The 19,296-nt window shown below is 32.8% G+C and overlaps 1 protein-coding gene across 1 annotated transcript in view; it reads right to left on the bottom strand.

Moving 5' to 3' along the window:
• Nucleotides 1-19,296, bottom strand: part of LOC126885627 (protein turtle) — a 672,203-nt gene that overhangs the window by 226,412 nt on the left and 426,495 nt on the right. Inside the window, exon 5 of the mRNA XM_050652257.1 lies at nucleotides 2,387-2,520. Coding sequence (XP_050508214.1) covers nucleotides 2,387-2,520 — 134 coding nt within the window. The remainder of the gene's footprint in view (nucleotides 1-2,386; nucleotides 2,521-19,296) is intronic.

The raw sequence follows: 19,296 nt of genomic DNA on the forward strand, positions 1-19,296 counted from the left end.
GAATTGGATTGGATTTGGTACCTATCGAATTGCATCAATTTATTATAACGATAGAGTTGTTTCAGGTTATAATCAATCGCGACAATATATCGCAGCTTCTAAACAGCTTTATAAAAATCAATAAATCGTAGCAATTTATCGTCACAATAAATTGCTCGCATTTATCACGGCGTCTAAACGCCACTTAATTGATCGCAACAATTTATCGCAGCGTCTAAACAGCTTTAAAAAAATCAATAAATCGTAGCAATTTATCGTCACAATAAATTGCTCGCATATATCGCGGCGTCTAAACGCCCTCGTTAATAACAGATTGATTTCTTATATTATTTGACCAGCCATCACACTGAATGCCTAATGTAAATGCTTTATATTCTCAAAAGTTCTCGGTAATATTCTTGGAAACATTCTCGAAAGTTCTCGGAAATATTCTCGAGAATTTTCCATTGAAATTTCCTGGAATATTCGCGGTGAGGAGAATATTTCCTTGTTTTATGGGAGAATATTCTCGGAAACTTTCCAATGTTCGCAAATATTCGCTTGGAAATATTCTCCACTCACATCACTAAGCTAGACCATAGCTAAGGTACACATTACAACAGTTTTAAACTACAGTATACAGCCAATAACTGGGAACTTTCCCATTTGAAATATGTAAAACCTGGCTAAATGTGGAACACAGGAGATAAGATACTAATGTGCTGGACCAAAACACACAGTCTACATTATTGTTACCCTCAGTTAAAGTTATATACACAAGCCATGGATACTTCTAACAACATTTCTAAAAGTGTTATGCAACTCATCAAAATATACACCTTGCGGAACCTTACAAGAAACTAGTTTAGACATAATAGGGATGTCACCATTACAATCTGCTTAAATGAATCAGTTTGTTAAAGAAAAGCTAAGTTAAAAAATGCTTTGTTTGTAGCATTTATTTCAGGACAGTTTTTTTCCATACTACAAAAAGGTAACAAAAAGGTGCACATAAAACAAGTTAAAGTCCTTTGAAGTTACAAAATGAAAATCGATTTTTTCAAATATATCGCAAACTGCTAAAGATTTTATATTGAAAATGGACATGTTGCTTTCTTATGGCATGAACATTAAAAAAAGATAACAGTGAAATTTGTGCACCCCATAAACATTATATGGGGGTTTTGTGCCTTAAACACCCCAAATGTTTGTTTACGTTACAATTAAATTATTATTGTGGTACCATTAGTTAAACACAATAGTTTTAAAACTTTTTTGACTTTAGTCCTTTTTCGATAAGCCAGTTTTTATCGAGATGCGGCTTATTTTTAATATGTTTCAAAATTTTTGAGTACCTAACAAAATGAAAATGAAAAAAAAATTATATTGTTATCGGGTCTCCATAATCTTTTTTTCCCATTTACAAATATGTAGATGGATTTTTCAAATATTCAAAGTACAGAGCGACAAGCGAAAGGTGGCGGCTGACCTTCTCGTATTCTGCATTCGACGCTGTGTATTTTCACTCAAGGTCACGCGCCAGCACTGGCTTGTCGGATAGTACCTTGATAGAAACTGGCTTATGGAAAAAGTACTAGGCATTTTTTTTAAACATTGTATTTAACTAATGGTACCACAACAATAATTTAATTGGAACGTACACAAACATTTGGGGTGGTTTAAGGGAACAAAACCCCCATAAAATTTTTATGCGGTGCACAAATTTCTCTATTATTTTTTTAAGATGTTTTGCCATAAGAATGTCACATGTCCATTTCCAATATAAAATTTCTAACAGTTTTCGATATATGGAAAAAATCGATTTTCATTTTGTAACTTCAAAGGGCTGTAACTTTTTTATGTGCACATTTGTACTACGGTAGGTAAGTAAGGTTCAATCGAACTATTTTTTTGTTACATCCTGTATATTTGTTACTAGGAATGAATATTTGCTTTAGGTTTAGTGAAGTTTGTTTCAAAATATTTCGGTACTCTGATAAAACATGGTAAAAGAATATTGTTACCACATTGTTTTTAGACAAGCCTTGTTATGTATGTAAACATGATCGATTTTTAGATGTTGGTTTTAGTTCTGGACTAGTCTCCTATCATTTTGAATGAGTATAAATATGTATATTCTTCATATACAACAATATAAACACACAACATGACAAGGGCCCTATTAATCCTTATATATTTTGTCTTTTCTATTAAATTATAAACAATTAATATTTTAAATATTGTGATCGTCCCTACCGCTGGCTTTTGCCTACGTCAAAACTAATTGCCAACTACGAGAAGCCCAAACTACGTGGTTCCGCAAGGACCAAACCCAGGGCTCCTTAATTGCCCAATTTAAGACACCGGGGCCACCAAAGTAAAGAGAGCAGATGTTGTGATATCCTACCGTTTCGCCTACCTTCTTCTCCCATTGTAACACATACGGCACGGGGTGTCCCTCAGGGAACTCCACGTGGCAGTTGAATACCACCGACTCACCGAGTATTGCTGTGATGTGCACTGCATCTTGCATACAGTGAACTGAAACAAAAAAAAGCAATTAAAAATCTGAAAATCAGTTTAATATTAAGCAAGTTAGTGGATTGTTGAATAATTTTAATAAAAGATAAATTTTTTCTTTCATATTTTCATTTATTAGATTAATCGTTTCACGGAAGTATTGCGAGAAATTGGTAAAGAATACGAAATAATAAACACAATAAAAATAAGAAAGTTACAATATCTGGGACACGTAATGAGGGGAACTGGATATGAAATGCTAAGACTGATAATACAGGAAAATATAAGAGGCGGAAGGAGTATAGGAAGAAGGAGAGTGTCATGGTTAAAGAATTTAAGGGACTGGTTTAGATGCAGTTCTATAGAACTCTTTAGAGCAGCGGTTGATGGAGTAAAGATAGTGATGATGATATCCAACCTCCGAATAGGAGACGGCATTTGAAGAATACGAAGAGAATAATCGTTTATATACAGTTTAGCAAATCTCTCCATCTCTAGTCGAAGTGAATATTAGTGGAGGTAGTTAGTGTAGATGACACTGGTAAACACACAGTTTGCTGCCGGAAATTTTTTCACTGTTTGTAGGTAATTTGGGTCTGCTTAATCCAGAAATGCCACCAGATTTGCTACATCAGATCGTTTTCAGAAAATACGACAGACCACATTTCTAACATACCTATAGGGTAATTTAACGCAGCACTACCTACATAATATATGTAGTAAGGTAGTGCTGCTACCCATCAAATAAACAAAACACGAATAAAAAGTAAAATATTTATTGTACAATAATATACTTACACAAAACATCACATATATCTGCCAAAAAACTTAACTCTTCATCTAACCAAACCAACAAATCTGTTATCCGGCGTCACCCAAAAACTTCCTTTTATATGGTTTTCTTGTAAAGGCTTTAAAAGTACGGTCCCTTTGAAGACTCCAGCAGTAATTTGCCATCATGTGAGTGTTCCATCTCCCCTGATACCTCTCTTCTATGGTTTTGATATCTTGGTGGAAGCGTTCCTCAGTAAGGTCACCAAGATTTTCTGGGAAACGGTCTAAGTGGCTGTAGAGGTAATGAATTTTAATACTCATATGACAACCGTGTTTGTTAATATTGTTAAGCATTTCTTCCACTATATCCCGGTAATTTTCCGATTTATTGTTTCCAAGAAAATTTTTCAACAACTTTCACAAAAGAGCACCATGCATTACATTCAATTTCAGTCATCGATTCTGTAAAATGCGAATCTTTTATAAGTTGTATCTGAGGCCCACCAAATATTCCGGCTTTCAATTTTTCTCTACTAAGTGCAGGGAAATTGCTGGACAAGTATTTAAAACGAGGACGATTCTGGTCTAAAGCCTTTACAAATTGTTTCATCAGCCCTAGTTTAATATGTAACGGAGGTAATATTATCTTCTCTCAGTCGACCAATGCTTCGTTAACTACGTTAGCTTCTACTTGAACTATAGTATCTCTAGAACACCATTTTCTTCTACTCCAGTGTTGGTCCTTAGCCCTGCTATGCTATCCCAAAGACACAGGAAACAAGGATATTTTGTATGGCCACCTTGTTGTCCCAGGAGAAAGTTTACCATCTTAAAAACAACACAGATCACCCACTGATGTTGGCCATACTTATGTTTTTAGCACCAGCGGTATTGTTTTATAGTCTTCTTTTATTTTTGTAGAATGCCTAATTGGTATACAGTCGAACCCGCTTATTAGAGTACCGGTAATAGGAATATCCCGGTTTATGGAATATAAATTCGACGTCCCGAAACGTTTCCATTTACCCTTTAATAAATTTATCCGTTTATTGGAATATGGTTTAGTAACCTAATACCGCTTTTTAGAATAATCTTTTCAGGTCAACAAATAAATTTTTACGTACAATTTTCTAAAAATTTTAAATTTTCCTGATATAATGGTTTGTCGGTAAGAGCTTCGAAAGCCTGCTGTTTTGTATATTATTACGGTTTGTCAGGTACCTAATAAACACTTTATTGCTGTGTTATGAGTAAACGCTTCTTTCCCACAGAAAATTCAAACGTATGCCGACAAGGTCATAAAATAATTTCATTTGTCTACAAATTTCTATAGGTACATTGCCACACACTTGGCTGTTTTTAGAAACAGCATTTTTCTATAAGATTATTTATTACCAATAGTTGATCGTTTGTTTGGAAGTCTCTTCTAAAACCCAATTCCAATTTATTGTCTAATCGTTTCGTAATTATTTTTGTAAATAGATTATAAATTTTTATTGACATAAAAAGACCTAAAACCATATGCATATACATATTGACATATAGACCAGGGCGCATCTGTAAAAATATTAGTACATTTGGACGTTGAGAGGTGACGCAAATTTTTTTGCAGAAATTGCTTGAAAATAACTCAAATAATAATATTTGAGTTATCCTCCCTCTCAAAAAGGTCCGGAACATTGTTTAAATAATCAAAATGTCAAAAAATGAAGGAAAAATTCGATTTTTTTCTTCGTTTTTTGATTATAACTTTAAGAGTATTCATTTCCGAGAAAAGTTGTATTGACATAAAAGTTGTGTAATTAAATTTTCTATAATATAGAGTTGGTTGAAAATTTAAAAAATAGTCACCCTTGTTGCAAAATAGCAATAATTGGGAAAAAACTATACAAAAACAAGTATTCGCATTTTACGTTTTTCAACTATTTATGCCAAAGTTAGGACCTTCAAATTTCACCCAGAAAAACTATATGGTACAGTTAAACAATACTGTAAATTTCATTAAGATCGGTTGAACAGATTTTGCAAAACAAATTTTGCAATCCAGCTTTCGCAAAAAAAATTCATTTTTTCAAACTGTTGCAGGACTGAAAATAAAGCAGATAGCAAGTTGAAATTTTTTTTTCTTATAGAAGTGTACTGTACCTTTCATTTGCAATTGGCAAAACTAAAATCGATTAACTACCACGGCGTCAGGATTTTTTTTAAATAAACATTAATTATTGGTGTTGCGCGCAGGACACCGGATAGTTTGCTCTGATTGGGCATTCCAACGACCTTTGATAATTATTGATACATTTTAATTTTTATTACATTTCGATATAAATAAATAAATTTGTTTATTGCAAAATAAAAACACATACTCTATCCTTTGAAATAACACTTTTTTCAGCAAAAACTTTCTTTGTTCATATATTTTAACTTGAGAATAAAAGTTTATTATTTTTGAACATATACAATTGTTTAAACAATATTTCACAAACAATAATAAAATTAGTTTGATTTTTGTGGAAATAAAATATTAAAATACAACAAAATATAGAGTAAGTAAATAATATATTAGATGAAGATTGGAAGAAATTTTGGTGGAAATCAACTTCATGTGAATCGAACACCTCTGTCCTACGCGTAGCGCCAATAATTAATGTCTATTTAAAAAAATTCCTGACGCCGTGGTAGTTATTCTATTTTAATTTTGCAAATTGCAAATGAAAGGTACAGTAAACTTCTATATGCAAAAAAAATTTCAACTTGCTATCTGCTTTATTTTCAGTCCTGTAACATTTTGAAAAAATGAATTGTTTTTGCGAAACCTGGATTGCAGAATTTATTTTGCAAAATCTGTTAAACCGATCTTAATGAAATTTACAGTATTATTTTACTGTATCATAGAGTTTTTCTGGGTGAAATATGAAGGTCATAGGTGTAGCATAAATGGTTGAAAAACGTAAAATGCGAATACTTGATTTTGTATGGTTTTTTTCGCAATTATTGCAATTTTGCAACAAGGGTCACTATTTTTTCTACTTTTAACAAATTCCATGTTGTAGGAAATTTAATTACGCAACTTTTATGTTAGTACATCTTTTCTGGGAAATGAATACTTTTAAAGTTATATTCAAAAAACGAAGAAAAAAATCGAATTTTTCCTTCATTTTTTGACATTTTAATTATTTAAACAATGTTCCGGACCTTTTTGAGAGGGTGGATAACTCAAATATTATTATTTGAGTTATTTTCAAGCAATTTCTGCAAAAAAATTTGAGTCACCTCTCAACGTCCATCTCAAAACAGATGGGCCCTGGACTAATAGTATGTACTATTATAACGTATATTCGGTACACTTATTTCAGCTAGCCACCAATGATCGGTTATTAGAACATCCCGCTTATAAGAATATTTTTGCTTGGCACGAAGGCTATTCTAATAAGCGGGTTCGACTGTACTTCCATATTTGTTGCCATTATGTAGAAGGATACACTTTAAACTTCGTTTGGAACTGTCGATAAAAAGATGCCAGTGATCTGGTGTATACTCTGATACACTTTAATTAAGTACACTTTAATTAGAAGTCATTAGTATGCATTTGGTTTAGAATTTGTTAAGTTTGTTTATAAACATATTAGTCGAGGAAATGAAGCTGGAAAAATGGCAAAACCTCGCAATTTTTTCGTCCATCATCGATTTGTACAAAAATTTGGGATTAGGCTCATTTTACCCTCTAGTTCATTTTCTATATTGAGCCGTTGTACGCTTTTAGTTTTTTAAGGGTGAAAACCACCCCTAATTGTAAAAAATTATAAAATAACATTTTAAACTTTAATATTGTCAATATTTGCTTCTTATTAGTTAAATAATGATTGTTTTGTGATTTAAGATATAAGATCACAATATTTCAACCATTAAAACCACCCTTGTTGGAGCTATATATGAAAAGTTTACTTTACTTTACTTTACTCCTCTTGATTCCATTTGGAACATAGGGCCTCTACAGTCCCCCTCCATTCATCTCTGTTTCTGGCCAGGGCTTTCACTTCTTTCCATGTTAACCCATTGTCTTCTAGCTCTCTGGTAATATTTCTTTTCCAGGATGTCATTGGTCTGCCTTGTTTTCTTTTTCCAGTTGGTTGGTAATCCAGGGCTTGTTTGGTTATATCATCTTCATTTTTCCTTAATGTGTGTCCAATAAACTTCCATTTGCGTCTGTTTATCGTTTTGGCTATCGGCTCTTGATTAGTTTTTCTCCAAAGTTCCTTGTTACTTATCCGATTTGGCCAATATATTTGCAATATTCGTCTAAGGCATCTATTTACAAATGTTTGAACCTTTTGTATAATCTTTTTCTCTATTTTCCAAGTTTCTGCTGCATATAGCAAAATGCTCTTTACATTTGTATTAAATATCCTGATTTTGGTTTTGGTTGTTAATTTATTGGACTCCCATGTTTTCTTCAGCATATAGAACGCATTTTGGGCTTTAGTTATCCTTCCATTAATTTCCTCTTCTATTCCACCGCTAGCGTCAATTATGCTTCCCAGATAGCAAAACTTCTGTACATTTTCTACTTCTTCTCCTTCAATAAATATACCCATTTCTCTTTCCGTATTTATCTTCATAAGTTTGGTTTTTCTTGTGTTAATCTCTAGTCCTATTTTTCTTGCTTCTTTTGTCACCTTTTCTGTTTTTTTCTGCATATGTTGTCTTTTTTCGGACACCAGACATATATCATCTGCAAAGTCTAGATCTTCAAGCTGACCGAAAGCATTCCATCTAATTCCTGTTTAATTTTTCGTTGCCTTCTTCATGACCCAGTCAATTAAGATCAAAAATATGGTTGGAGATAGAATACACCCCTGTCTGACTCCACTGTCTATGTTGATTGGTTCTGTGAGTTTCCCATTGTGCATGATTTGTGCGGTATAGTTTTCATAGAACATTTTGATAATTCTTATAAGTCAATTTCTTTTAAGTCTGGCCTCGAATATATTACTTCTAATTCAGTCTTTAATCTGGTCTTGCATAACACGGGATAACAAGTAGTTACAGCATCTAGAATATTAACTGGAAAAGTTTTCGAATATTTTGAGTACATGTCTTTGTTGAATAGTTCAGCCGCTTGCAAATGGCCCCGATAAGAGAACCTTTCCTTCATTTGTGTTGTTATTACATCACACACCTCCTTGGCAATAACACTTCGCATATTATCATCAGTTCTTCTTCTTTTAGCACTTTCAAAATTTGATTCAACACTTTCTTTAATTTCATCAGTATCATTTCGAATGTTGGTAATACTTTGCTCAAAAATTTCTAAGTCCTTCTTCAATTCAACACTGTCCTTATTTCTTGATTGGAGTTGATTATAAAGTATATCGACTTGCGGCAAGACTTTATGGAAAATCGTTAACCAAAACATAAATTCTGGATCTTCTAACGCTCGCCTCAAGCCAGAAGCCTCATTGGAAGTAACACTCTTTTCACATCTGTCCTCGACCTCTTCAAAAACTTCTATAAGTTTCTCACGATTTTCATATACAGAATTAACCGTACGAATATTATAGTTCCATCTAGTGACGGCCACTCTCGGTAATCTTTTATTTACTATTTTTCTAAAATATCGCATCGATGGGAAGAATTTGAAAAAAACGCTGGGATAGCTGATAGATTATTAAAAAACACTCGCACTTTAGGGTTTTGCGATGCGGCTTTCTGCATAATTAGGTTTAATTGATGGGCATAGCAATGTATAAAATGTGCACTGGGATATTTCTGTTTAATTTGGATTTGAACACCGCTGGTAGAACCGCTCATAACATTTGCACCATCATAAGTTTGCGCTATTAGTTTTTGAGGAGTTTTTAAAATTAACGGATCTATTTCGTTTTCAATGCAGGTTTTTAACCCAGCTGCTGTTTTATCCATAACCCTTAAAAAGCCCCAAAAATTTTCATAAATAGAATCTTCGTAGAAATACCGTAATATCAATACCATTTGACAATTATTTGAGACATCGGTGGTTTCATCGCATTGGATAGATAAAAAGTCGGCCTTTTCAATTTGATGGGAAATTTCTTCCCGACAAACTAGTAGCATACAGTCCAAAATATCATTTTGTATGGTCTTGGAGGTTCCTTTAAACACAGTTGCTTTCTGTAAATGTTCTTTAAGTGTAGCATCCAACTCTGCAGTAAAATCTATCAACTCTCTAAATATTCCTCGATTTTCAGATCCCTCGCTTTCGTCATGATCTCTAAGTGCTAGTTCAAAAGAACCGCAAAATTTTACACAGCTAATAATTCTTTTCAAAATGTGTCGGTTTTTTCTGACTTTATTATTGTGTAGTACTAAAGACTCCCTGTATGCAGAACTCAATTGTGTTAAAATATTGACTTTGCCAAGCAATGCGAACCCTGTGCATGAATTAATATGACCACGAGACGATTCATGTTTTTTTATTTTTGCAGGAAGGTGGTGAAGATCTTTTATCCCTGTTCTTGCCCAATTTCGGTCCATCCCTGATCCGGCATTGTAAAGTAATAAACACGGGAAACAGTACAATAAATTCGAAACGTCACAACCACAAATCCAATTATTTCTTGTATAAATGTCTCTTGAAAAATGGCGGGTGAAACTTCTGTTTTCTGCTTTGCGTTAACTTCAAATTTGGCAACGGCCTGCCCAATTCTTTAATTTTTAACTTATCTTCAAGTGGCAGATTGGAAAAGTTCGTATTTAATATATTATGAACAGTATTCATGATGCTAAAATAAATTCGTTCTAATTAGCCCATGTGTTATAATATGAAAAATATGTGTACTTACGTAATAAGAATAAGTGAAACTTTAAACACTACTACTGCAAACTTTTCCACTGCTTTCGCTTTATTGTTGTCAGAGATAACTGCTTGCAAAGCTTCTTGCCGCGTGCTTTCTTGCTCACTGAGGCCGCTAAAGAAGTGCGGCCAAAATGCAACATCACGCAACGTCTGAAGATGAGTGGGAGTGTTGGTCGACCGTCCTCGATTGCTATGGTTACGTGGCCGCACTTCTCTTGCGCCCAAATATCGTGCGTGCCCTCTCAACGTGGTCTCAACCATCGCCTACGTCCTATAAAGCTATGACAAGCTGGTTGAGCGTCGGAAAAATATCAGACAGTGTTTTTATGTGAATTTCAACAAATTAAAATTAGAATAGAAAATGTTGAAGTTGGTTGTATCAGAATTGTTTAACCAACATTATATCTGGGAGGGCGCGCGGCCATGCGGCCTCAAAGAGGAGCCGCCACTGAGTGTCATCACCGCAACTGTCAAATAAATGTTACCAATTTATTCTAAAATGTCGCCTTCGTTCGATTATAGTTACAGTGTGTTCCGAACAAATGTGCTTCATAAAAACGCTTTATATAATCCATTTATACAAATTAAATGAAACATATTATTGTGTATTTCTTTAGGTTAACATTAATAGAAACCTTCAAATATTATTTCTAGGCGTATATAATAAAATATGTCTAGTGGCTGTAATTCCAGTGTACTCAGCAAAATAATTCTAAAAAAGAATACACCTACCGCCAAATATTTCGTGTTGGTATCATGCGACGTCACAGGCTATGACGCGGATGACGTGCAACGGTTAGTAAATTAGACGAAGTATATAAATATATCAGTGCAAGAAAAGGTGTGAAAAGAATATATTAGTGTTTTTAGTAAATATATTTATTATAATTTTTGTGCCCTTGGATTTGTCTTCCTCAGGAGTAAGATGAGTATTATTAAAACATTTTATTGTATATTTATTATACTTCACCTTGTCTGTTTGTTACCGTGAATTGTCATTAGGTACGTCCGAACCGATACACAGTCCTCGTAGCGTATTTGGTATAGCATTCGGCCAGAGATCGAGAGGTCTTGAGTTCGAATCCGGAACAATTCTATACTTTTTTATTATTTTTTTAAAAGCGGTAAGCACAAAATTAGTTTGGTGTTTAAAACAAATTAAAACAAACTGTTTAAAGTACAGTCGATCCCGCTTATTGGAATAGCCTTTGTACCAGGCAAAAATATTCTTATAACCGGGATATTCTAATAACCGATCATTGGTGGCTAGTCGAAATAAGTGTACCGAATATACGTAATAATTTTATTTACATACTATGCCAATGTGTAGTTTTACATACTATGCCAATATGTAGTTTTACATACTATGCCAATATGTATATCATATATATACCTACATAATCAGTATATGTAAATGTTTTTAGGTCTTTTGACGTCAATAATACAGTAGTGTAACTACTACTTATCTATGTATGTGTTAAATAGCAAATTACATTATATTATGTATGTGAATGAATACAGTAGCAGTAGGTAATTAATATAAAATGTATGCAATATGTAGATATGTAAATAATTTCTTATTAAAATGCATATAACAAAATTACTTATTTTTTCTTGAGAAATTATCGGTAATTATAGTTTTTTATTGTTAATCCATGTGGTCATCCTTAATCCATTGGTTGAATGGAACTTTTATTGGCGGCAAGAAATGGATGAATTTAACAAAGCCATAATTCACATCTTGCAAACAAGTAGGTAAATACTCTCTGGGTGAATTCTAAATGAACTGCTTCTAACAATTTTATAGCAGGCAACAGTGCCTTTGTGTAGACTGTAGACAAATAAAAACTACTTTATGAGCCATGCATTTTTCGGCTAAAGATCGAATTGGTAGGTACTCGTAACAAAGTAATAAATATTTATTACCCTAATAATATCTAATCCAGCACTACAGGCCTTGACGACTGACCATAATACCAAACATATTTTAAATTTTTAGTAAATTGTAAAAAAAATATTCGTTGACCTGCAAAATATGCTAATAAGCGGTATATATATAAATAACTATCTAATTAGAACCTATTCCAATAAAAGGATAAATTTATTAAGGAGTAAATGGAAACGTTTCGGGAACTCGAATTTATATTCCATAAACCGGGATATTCCTATAACAGGGATTCTAATAAGCGGGTTCGACTGTATATTAATTTCGTTGAAATCATATAATAGAAGTATAACTTCTTACGTGCGTACAAAGTACACACACTTTTTTTTATTACTCCAATTGACTTAACAATCTGTTCCGTTAGGAACAATCAGTTAAAGTTATGACTTTCTTAGGCTATGACATGTAGGTAAGAATTCCAATGAAAACGTTCCTTTCTAAATTATCAACAGATGTATAGATAGTACTACTAGTAAAATAAAGTAATACTTAAAATAGTTCTAATTTATCTAAAATCAATTTGGTAAGTCAGTTGGTTTATAACGCTTAAGTCTGCGAACTTCACTTTCCGTGTTTAATAATTCACTCGCGAAATCATTTGGATGCGCACTAAGTCTTTCTTCATACTTTTCACTGTATTTGCTGATTTCTTCTTTAATGCTGTAAACTTTCAGGTCTCTCTCTATTATTGCGTTGGGGACGTACCATGGAGCGTTTACTATGGTTCTTAATGCCTTATTTTGAAAACGTTGTATGATTTCCAAGTTAGAGTTGCTGGCTGAGCCCCATAGCTGTATGCATAGGTCCATATGGGTTTAAGTATGGCTTTGTATATCACTAATTTATTTTCAATTGACAGTCTTGAATGCCTGCCCAGAATCCAGTACATTTGTTGAAGTTTGCGTCAAAAATGCTTTCTTTTGGTGAAGAGGTGTTTTCTCCATGTTAGTCTTTTGTATAGATGTATGCCCAGGTATTTGGTTGTATCTACTTGTACTAATTGTTTGTTGTTTATGTATACTGGTGGACAGCTCTCTTTTCGCATGGTAAATATCATGTGGGTCGATTTTGTTTCATTAGCTTTTAGTTTCCATTTCTTTAACCATTTTTCTATTTTGTTTAAGTGGGCTTGTAAGTTATGCGAAGCTCTTTGGGGGTCTGTGTGAGATGCGATAATACCTGTGTCATCTGCGAATGTTGCGACTGTTGTCAATCTAGTTGTAGGTAGGTCAGCAGTAAATAACAGGTATAGTAAGGGACCGAGTACACTACCTTGTGGGACACCGGATTTTATTTTAAATAGTTCTGAGCGAGAATCTTGTTGTTTTACTAATGAAAAGCGATCTGTCAGATACGATTTTATAATTAAATAATATTGATACGAAAGATTTGTCTTCAGCTTATGGAGGAGTCCTGTATGCCACACTTTGTCGAATGCTTGGCTGATATCTAGAAAAGCTGCACTACAGTACCTCTTGTTTTCTAGATCGTTGCTGATTTGTTTGACTATACGATGTGTTTGTTCTATTGTTCCATGTTTGCTACGAAAACCAAATTGGTGTTTTGGAATTAATCTTGTTTCTTCTATTATTGGTTCTAATCGACGTAAAAACATTTTTTCAAATAGCTTAGATAATATAGTTAAGAGACTAATGGGTCTATATGAGTTCAGTTCTTTGGGGTGTTTTCCTGGTTTTTGTAACACTGTTTTTTGCTACTTTCCACTGATTGGGAAAATGTGCATACGTAAGTATTGCATTAAATATATGTGTTATTGCCATGATTGTTTTCTTAGTTACGTTTTGCAGGATTTTTCCAGTGACGAGGTCATATCCAGGAGCCTCTTTTGGATTGATTTAATTCATGATTACAATTCGGATTTCTTTAGGTTTAAATTTTTTGATTGGGAGATCCATTTGAAAAGGTATATCAAGAAAATTTAAGATTTCATTACTATCTTCGTCGTTTTGGTCCATGTTGTAAGGTTTAAAGACGTTGCTTAGGTGTTCAGCAAAGGTCTTTGCCTTTTCATTATTACTTCTGGCCCATGTTCCCGCAGAGTCTCTAAGCGGAGGTACTTGTTTTATTGGTCTTTTCATTTTCGTGTAGCACGCCATAGAGAATAATCTGTTGCTTCCGTAGGTGCTAGTTTTTCGAGGTGTACGTTCTGATTCCTTATTGCATGTAGTAGTCTTTTTAATTCAGGTGCTGCTCTGTTATAATTCCTTTTATTGATTTTAGTTCTATGGTTTTGCGACTTTTACGAAGTCTTCGTTTCTCTATGATTTTTTCTGTTACAATAATTTGATCATCACCTTTGGATTTATTCTCGGCAACATTGGGAGTTGCGTGCCAGGCTGCTGTTTGAATTCCTTTTGTTAGATTTGCGACGGCTTCATCAATGTTCTGTGGTGTCTTGAATGGAACTTTTAGTTCAATGTTCTCAAGTTTTTGTCGGAATAGCTCCCAGTTGGTCTTTAGGTTGCATAATTGAGGTTCTTGAAATTTTCTTATTACTTTTGCATGTAACGTCAATATTATAGGAGAATGATATGATGAAAGATCATAGCTGCTTTCAATTTTTAGGTAGTTTGGGTTAATACTTTTTACGATGAAGAAGTCGATAGCGTCTGGTATTTTCGCAGGATCGGACGGCCAGTAGGTGGGCTCTCCTGTTGCTTTGATGCTTAAATTGTTACCTGTGATTGTGGTCATTAATTCTCTGCCCTTGGTGTTTGTAAGTCGAGATCCCCAATGTGTATTCTTGGCATTGTAATCACCTTCACTTATAAATTTGTTTCCGAGTGTTCGAATGTAGTTAGTATATTGTTCTTTTTTGTTGTTGTGTTTAGGTGGGCCATATTCTGCTGATAGAACCAGAGTACCTGTGCTACTTTCTATTGCTACACTGGTTGCTTGTAGGTATTCTTTTTGATAACTTTCTAATTCATAATGTTGTATACTGCTACGAATTATAACTGCTGTTCCTCCATGAGCTGTATTATCTGGATGGTTTGGGTGGTAGATGTTTAATTTAGTATTATGTTTATATGGGATTGAGCCACAATTGTTGGTGTAATGAAAATTTCATTTCTAAATTCACTACTGTTTGGACGTTACGATTTTCACTTCTTAAATCGATCTTAACATAAAGAAAATTATGAAAATTAAGTTTGAAAATTCTGGGAAAATTTCATAATCTGATCTTTCTTAGGTTATGTACTTGTAATTTTCAAACAAATGAAATTATGGTCTCGATCTTATGGACTCTAGCAATCTGCGGTTGAAAGACATTGTTCGGAATGATGTTATTGCCCCAGAGATTTATATAGATATACTTACTTTTAATCCCATATAAACATAATGCGTAATTCGGAGCTGACTTCTATTAAAACTCACCATCAGAAAACAGTGGAACTGAAAATTATACGAGGAGTCCGGCAGGTATTATATTCCCATTAAAATTACCATCTTAAATTCAGCACGTACTCAGAGGCAATAAAGACACCCTAGAAAATACGGAAGCAGGAATACTATTAAATGTCAAACGAATGAACAATTTTCGTTATGCCGATGACAGAGTAGTTTTTCCAGACATTGTACTTGCACTATTATTACCAAACTGTTCCAAAGCTAAATATTCTCTTTATACCGAGTAAATTCTTGGTGTTTGATTGAGGCAATGAATTTTAATTATCTGGGGACATAGCCATCCGACTCAAGCAATACGGAAAATTAATTAGAACGTCAAGCTACTACGAGGTCCGAAAAGTACTTAGCCTCGCCGCCCAGTGGCGCCACTATCGCAAGACAAATTTGTAAGTGTAATACATTCTCGTATACAACTAATACCGCAGCGGAATTGAACTAATAATTTTGTTTTGACCCACGGTTCTTAGACATTACTACGGTTGCCTAGATCGACTAACCAATGAACATTAAGGGTGCGATTACGTCACGAGTGTACTGTAATTTGAATCATAATATGATTTTTTTTCGAATCCTGAGAAAACTAATAAGTATTTTAGAAAAATTTAAACGCAGAACGAATGATTACGTTATTACCGAGGGCCAAAAGTCCCTTAGAGTAAATAAAAGGTTTCTTTTGAATGAAATATTTGCAATTAAAAATCACACTTCTCTTTTATTTTCAGCCCTGTAACTTATTAAAATAAACATTATAGAAGTTTTCAGGGACATTCGGCCCTCGGTAATAATGTAGTCTTTCATTCTGCGTTTAAATTTTTCAAAAATATTTACTAGTTTTCTCAGGATTCAAGAAAAATGAATACATTTAAAAAACTAATGAGAATTTTGACGTGCGTCAAAATTTTGCATTTTGTTCCTTCCCCTTAACCGGTATTTATATGTCTTTGATGTATGGAAAATAGTCAAGATAGTTAAGAAATAAAGATGTTTAGTGGATTATAATAGGTTTGTTCTAGCATCAGTTTCAAACGGTTTGAAACCATCAGCGAATCGTGGACCAGCGCGAGTATAGGGGATAGCAGTGGTGACTGTATTATGTTCTCTCACTGACCAACAGGTTTCTGACTAGTTTGACTGTTTGCTAGAACAAACCTGATACCTATAATTAAGGAAGACTGTTGATATTTATCCATGCAATATTTACGGAAATCTAGGACTTCAATCTCCATTCTACACTGAATACGATGAATTTGTCGATGAATCTCCATTAATACTGGATTAGCTATTGAATACATAATATCCTTAGAGCTCAGCTAGGAGTATGTGAATTAGAATTACTTGTATAATTTATTGTAAGAATTTAAATAATAGGTACCTAATAAATCTAGAGTGCTATGTATTAAGACTATAAGTCAAAAATGAAAATTTTTTATTGGGACTTTTCAAAGTCTTTTTTACCACTGATGGAATAACTATTACAACTAAATATGAAAATGGTGACGAAATATGATTAATAAATTAGTAATTAACTATTTTACTTTCTACTTTGGTAATACCTTATTAATTATATAATTTAAAATATAGAAGAATTCCGAAAAATCTTTTTTATGACTTATACTCTTAGTACATAGCACGTTAGAAATTTGGCCACACTACAGCCCGTACCTGGCATTCTAAAATATCATCAACATTATTATTACGTTAATACAATGAAATTTTAACGTTTTAACCTACCTTATAAATATATACTATTCTTATTTAAACTCCTACAATAGGAACGATGTACAACTTTCATGAATAATTCAAAATAAGTTTAAAATTACAAATATAAAAATATAAAGTAAACTAGGATATTACCGGCTGGTGAATTGGAAAACGGGTGTAAAATTCTAAACTGTTGAATTCCTGCTTCCTTAATTATTTTACATCAAAATACATTAGAAACTATTTGTAGAGGATTGAAATATGTATTGAAAACAACTGTTAAAATTGTTCTACGAATTAAACATATTCGAAAATTTAGTAAAAATGCGTTTTTCAGCCCAAAATTAGACCACACACAGTGCAATGTCACAATGAAGTAATTATTTTTACATTTTTGAACTGTCAATATTTTTATTTTATCATTAAAAGCAATACAGTTGATAAGATACCCTAAGCTGCGGAGAAAATATTAATAATAAAGATTTTTTTTCAGTCAATGGTGTGAGCACTCTCAGTTAAATAGTAACGTGTGGCCTAACTTTTACACACATACCTACTGTGGCAAATGTATTATATTTTTCAAAATTTTGGAGTGCGTTTAAATCATAGAACAATTTTAACTTTTGATTTTAATACAGATTTCAATTCTCTACAAATATTCTCTCATGACTTTTGATGTAAAATAATTAGGAAGCAGAAATTCAACAGTTTAGAATTTTACATTTTACAATAGAGTTTTACGATTCACCACCCGGTATAAGATAAAATGTGTATTATTTGTCTTATTATTTAAGAATAACACAAATACTACACGACATATACAGGGTGATTGATTAGTGGGGTAAACTCAATAGCTCCGCTATAGTAATAGATAGCAATAAAAGTTAATAACAAAAATTTTAGCCACCTTTGAGCTTCACATTACAAAGTTAGTTAGAATGTTACAGGGTATTCGGTAACACAGTGGCAGACCAAACTTATGTTTTTCTAAATGGAACACCCTATATTTTATTTTATATTCGAAATCCTGTTAACTTCTCCATCACAAAAATATAAAGGTTTGTTATGTTATACAGGGTATTTACAAAGTTATAACCAATTTTGTATGAAAATCGTAACAAGTTCAACTCCCTGTATAAATAAAAATAAGCACAACAGCAATGGTTTATTCATGCCATATTTTTTTATTTATTGTCAGAATTTTCAATAATTATTGACATTGCTAATTTTCTTTATATCAAATACAGGGTGAGTCAAAACGCAAGTACATTATTTTCTCAGTAATGTTAAATGGAACACCCTGTATTTTATAGCATTATTGAAAAGTAACATTACCGTACTTTAATTTTTATATAACATTCCCTATGTCTAAATTTATTAGTTTTCGAGATATTTTCATTTTTCAGAGCAAATTATTTAGGTGTCTAAATTTATCTAAATTTTAAGTAAGTTATGAGTGAATTGACAATTGACGATTTTTGATTATCAATCCGGTAATAAATATAACAATCTAGCAAATAAAGAAATAAAAATAATTTATTAGTAATACATTTTACAAAAAAAAAACAGAACCACAACATGCAACATTTTTGAAACCATTAAAAACTAGTTTTTTATGTAAATGCAACAAATAAACAAAGAAAATTAGTAATAAATTTTACAAAAAAGCACACAAACACAAAATACAACATTTTGTGAAGACAATTAAACACTACTTTTGTATGTAAATGTTACAATGTAACAAATAAAGAACAAAACATAATTTATCAGTAATATATTTTCCAAAAAAAAAACATTTTTGAAAAAATTAGACGCTACTTTTAATAAAATATTTTTAATATTCAATTACATAAGGTGTTCAAAAGTACCTCCTAACACATTTATGCACGCCTAAAAACGATCATTGAATGAGCTACTCTACGAAGCATTTGGGAATTAACACACCGAAATACACTTAGTATTCTATTGTTCATCTCATCCCTTGTTGTTGGAGGTTTTTTATAAACTTCATTATTAACGTAACCCCAAAAAAATCAGTCCAGTTTATTAAATTCTGGTGATTTGGGTGGCCACGCTACTGGTCCATTGAAAAATGAAAATATCTCGAAAACTA

This window comes from Diabrotica virgifera, chromosome 1 (assembly GCF_917563875.1).
Source record: "Diabrotica virgifera virgifera chromosome 1, PGI_DIABVI_V3a".
Taxonomy (NCBI): Eukaryota; Metazoa; Arthropoda; class Insecta; order Coleoptera; family Chrysomelidae; genus Diabrotica; species Diabrotica virgifera.